The sequence below is a fragment of the Convolutriloba macropyga genome, chromosome 1, assembly GCF_964194025.1.
Source record: "Convolutriloba macropyga chromosome 1, txConMacr16.3, whole genome shotgun sequence".
Taxonomy (NCBI): Eukaryota; Metazoa; Xenacoelomorpha; order Acoela; family Convolutidae; genus Convolutriloba; species Convolutriloba macropyga.
This window is the reverse complement of record NC_134468.1, coordinates 77,970,625-77,975,146: the sequence shown is the minus strand read 5'-3', so window position 1 is coordinate 77,975,146 and position 4,522 is coordinate 77,970,625. Positions and strand designations below refer to the sequence as shown.

General features: G+C 31.6%; 1 protein-coding gene across 1 annotated transcript; it reads right to left on the bottom strand.

The window, feature by feature from the left end:
- Positions 1–596: 596 nt before the first annotated feature.
- Positions 597–3,189, bottom strand: LOC142351749 (uncharacterized). Its single transcript, XM_075403899.1, has 2 exons — positions 2,866–3,189; positions 597–774 (listed from the first exon to the last, which is right to left on the bottom strand). The coding sequence occupies exons 1-2, from the start codon at positions 3,136–3,138 to the stop codon at positions 745–747; spliced, it is 303 nt and encodes a 100-aa protein (XP_075260014.1). The 5' UTR covers positions 3,139–3,189; the 3' UTR covers positions 597–744.
- Positions 3,190–4,522: the final 1,333 nt, after the last annotated feature.

The window sequence follows — 4,522 nt, the reverse complement described above, 5'->3', positions numbered from 1 at the left end:
TTATAAGTTATTTTTGTTTAGTTTTGGGTTTATCTGACGGTATGTTGATTTTGTTATTAAATTTAGTTTTTAAGAGGGACATAAATTTTTTGATGTAATTAATGTTTGTTGTTGTTGTTGTTTGATTTTGCTTTTCGTCTTGACTCGCTTTCTTAATATTGACATATTACAGCAATCTAATGCATCAACTTTTACTCCACTGAGTTATTTGCTTTGGAGGCTATCTTATCGTTGATACAGAATTTTTTGAAAAAGACTTGGGCTTTTTTGGGAATCGCAAAAAATAATTTTTGGGTTCTTCTATCTGTTCCTCATTTGGTAGACAATTATGCCAAATTTGTGGATGGGCGGGGTCGGAACCTTATGTGCCATCGCACATTACCGAGCCGCCTTGTCTCAACTATATAACGGAATGAGAAATACGTTTCTTCGAGAACAGTTAGAGAAGATGTTTTTGGAATGGCCTTTAACCTTGGGGAGATTTCAAAAGGCAGCCAACAGAACTTGTTGAAAAATTAAGAGAAAAATTTTTGCTTAGATTTCATTGGCTCCCATGTGGGGCCTCTGTCTGCAAAATCGACGGGGCTCGACTTTTGTGGGTTGATTGAGTTGACAAAAAATTGGATTGGGTTCCATTGATGCCAGGGGTTAAGTGGTGCGTAGCAGTCGCTTCTGGTGCCTTCCGAAAAAGTGGAACCATTTTTGCCGAAGTCCACTTGATCGTTTGAGGAAGATAGGGTAACTTTAAATTGTGCAATTGAAATCGTGTCTCAACTATAAAACAGAATTAACATCACGGAGCCTTAGGAACACATAGAGAAGATTTTTTGAATCGCCTATAACCTTCAGGAGAGTTCAAAAGGCAAATCGCAGAACTTGGTTAACAATTAAGAGAGTATTCTTTTTTAAGCAAAGATATTTTCGAGATAATTATATTGAAGCAAGAATTACCATCTTTCAATTGACTCAGAGTTAGGGGCTACAATTTTTGCTAGACGTTTTCTCGAGAATGTTGCTTAAGGCTGCCAATCTGTTTTTGCATCATTTTTTTCCTGGTATAGAGAGGACGTATAATTTGTTTGTTCGTACAAACAGCTAGTTCGATTAACTGATTTGCAAATTAACTGCTTCGATAGTTTTAGGAAAGTAGAGTAACTGTAAATGGTGTAATTCAATCAAAGCTATTGAATCACGTCATCGTAACGATCACGTGTTTTGTTTACTCTTTGTTTCTGTCATTGTTCAGCTGTGAGTTCAATTCTCATTGTCACGTTGTCAAGGTCATGTTGGTTACAACCCGTACCTAGCTGCAATTGTAAGCCAGTACTGGGCAAGTGTTACTTGAAATAAAAATCGGTACTGCCTCATAAACTGGTTCATTATATTTCTTATTTTGACTTGCCAATCTTCGAGTAACTCTTTTTTCATCTACTACCATCTCAACTACCATCGAAAAGCGAATAGAATTTGGTTCTCTAGGTTCACAGTCATCCTCTACGGGAATTCTGATTAGAAGCGAAAACAAGAGATATTGATTTTTGAGATTCATAGTTCCAATAAATGAGAGCTCTTTCGATGCTATGACCTAAATTTATTCAAGAATCTTGCAACTTCAATGCACTGAAAGTATGTTTGCTGTAAGTTTTGATTTTACAAACAAAATATCCACCATTCACATAGTTGTAACCTGGTTCGAACATTTGGCGCGCACTAAATGAAGTTAAGGTAATTTATTTAAAGGTATTTTACCTTAAAAAATAACTCAACGTACCTCAATCGGTAAGTTAAATCTGCCTTTCTTAAACTCAGCTTAACCTAAGCTAACTTTATTTCAATTTTACCGAAAAGCTAAGGCCCCACCACCTTAACAAAACCCTTAACTTTACTCTAACTTGTCCTAAAATTACTTTAAATCGTTGCCTTAACGGTAGCTGCGAATTTAGCTTTACTTCATCTTAATTTACTTTAACAATCTACCCTAACATGAAGTAAAATTGCGGTAAAAGATGCTTAGAATTAAAGTAAGTAAGGTATGTTCCGGTTAAGTAGACGGCAAATCTATCTTAACCGATTAAGGTTTAAAAAAGTTCAGGTAAAATTACCTTCAGAAAGGCGAAAGTTAAGGTAAAAGCAACCATGTCGGAAATATTTTCTCCAGTCAATTAATGAACCGACTCTTGAGAAAACCGCTTCCTGTACACTGTAATTTTTAAGTAAATCTCAGCTAAGTAGGCAAATAGTACAAAACCTTATATAGGACCGCCGGCAAAAGGCGTCCACTAAGGCTTCAAACTATTGAAGAGCACTAATAGGATGCGCAGTAAATCCAAACACACAAAAAAAAACAAAACCCAAACAAAAAACAAACAAGAAAAAACAAAAACAACCAAAACACAAACAAACAAAGACAAATTTAAAAAAAAACAAAAATTGTTCCACATTTTGGCTAACATTTTTTGACGCCCAGCTTGCAATATCTTGATAGGTTTTTGCAAGATCAGCCAGCGTCATTTGCAAGAATCTTGCAAGATCTTTCTAGAGAAGCGTCGGAGTTCGTCTAAGTTCATCTCTTTTTACGACTCGAATAGGAGTATTGGAGGCGGGTCTGCTTCTGTTGAGCAAGCGTCAACAATTTGTATAGAAATTTTTCTAAATATATATACATTTATGTATTGAAGAACGTTACAAAAAATGTCAGGTAAATGAATGCAATTTTACCTTAACAAAGTTAAGGGAACATTTGTAAAAGTTACCTTAACTTTACCTTGACTACAATGTACCTTAACTTCGTGTTTAACTGTTTTACTGTTAAACATTTTCCCTTGGCTATAGGTGTGGTTAACTCCGGAATTTCTGGATAGATACCTGTTCGTCTAAAAATGGCTTAAATCGGAGGTACTGATGTCCCAGTGACAGTTCCAAGGCCACCAATCCTTCATTGCTGTCAGCGCTGTCATCAAGAGACGTGCTGTTCCACAGGGCTATCAGATATCTCAGCTTTTCTTTGAAATCCAAAATTGTCACTACGTGTTCTGGGTTGATAAGATGCCGCGTGACTGCAGTTTGGGATCTGAGCAGATTGAAATTTCTTTGATTACCACGGAGGCCGAGGTTTATTATTTCTAATTTGAATGTCATCTAATTCGGCCATAATAGAATGGGAGTAGAAGGCATTCGAAAGCGCACATATTCATGAAACACACTAAATATAGAATCAACGAAAAATGAGTCGAGTGCCATTTGACGTAAAACACGCGTGCAAAATTGAGTGAAACAAAATTTTTTCACTTCTGAGACCCTGTTTTTGAAATACTTAAACGCATTCCAAAAAGACACGAACAACCGAATCGATCAAATTGGTGATCTGAAAGGAAGATTTCAACAACCTTAAAATAAAGTTGGTGAGTGAGATAGAAACCATAAAGTAATAAAAAAGAAAATTTCAGTAACTTGCCTGTTTGCGTCGCCCTCCACCTTCATCCCCATGTATTAGGGTAGAGAATGGGCCGACCTACATGGATTAGGAATATATATAGTCGACAACATGTAATGACATGGATTATTTTTAGAATTATTATTATTATTAGAATTATTATTATTATCATTATTATTATTATTAATATTATTATTATTATTATTATTATTATTATTATTATTATTATTATTATTATTATTATTATTATTATTATCATCATCATCATTATTATAATGATAGTTATCATAATTATTATTATTATTATTATTATGAGTATTATTTTTATCATTATTATTATTGTTATTATTATTATTATTATTATTATTATTATTATTATTATTATTATTATTATTATTATTATTATTATTATCATTATTATTATTATTTTTATTTATTACTATTTTTTTATTATGATTATTATTAATATTATTATTATTATTATTATTATTTTTTTTATTTTTATTATTATTATTATTATTATTATTATTATTATTATTATTATTATTATTATTATTATTATTATTGTTGTTATTATTATTATTATTATCACTATTATTATTATTATTATTATTATCATTATTGTTATTATTATTATTATTATTATTATTATTATTATTATTATTTTTATTATTATTATTATTATTATTTTTATTATTATTATTATTATTATTATTATTTTTATTATTATTATTATTATTATTATTATTATTATTATTATTATTATTATTATTATTATTATTATTATTGTGGTGAGCCGCCAACTCACTCCGCAACCAAGAACCTAAACGTATTAATATAAACTCGTATAAAACTCCATATGTTATTATATATCATTGTTCGTAGATGTAAATATGTTAAACGCTTTGTTCACATGTTAGCTGGTTGTACCAGCCATCATTCGCATACTCCGATCGGAGCGCAATTGCTAACCGCACTTGGTTTCTAAAAGAGAGAAAGTAAGAAGTATTCAAGAGAGTTAAATCTTATTGCGCTTGCCTTTTTACTGTCATGATTTTAGCAAGTCGATATTCTGCATATAGGAACTTT

What these genes read in the sequence shown, in the direction of transcription:
- LOC142351749 (XM_075403899.1), bottom strand. Translation starts at nt 3,138, where the DNA reads ATGACATTCAAATTAGAAATAATAAACCTCGGCCTCCGTGGTAATCAA. An exon ending in AGCCATTTTTAGACGAACAG is followed by an intron (nt 775 to 2,865) that starts GTATCTATCCAG and finishes TCTGTTTTATAG; the next exon opens with TTGAGACACGATTTCAATTG.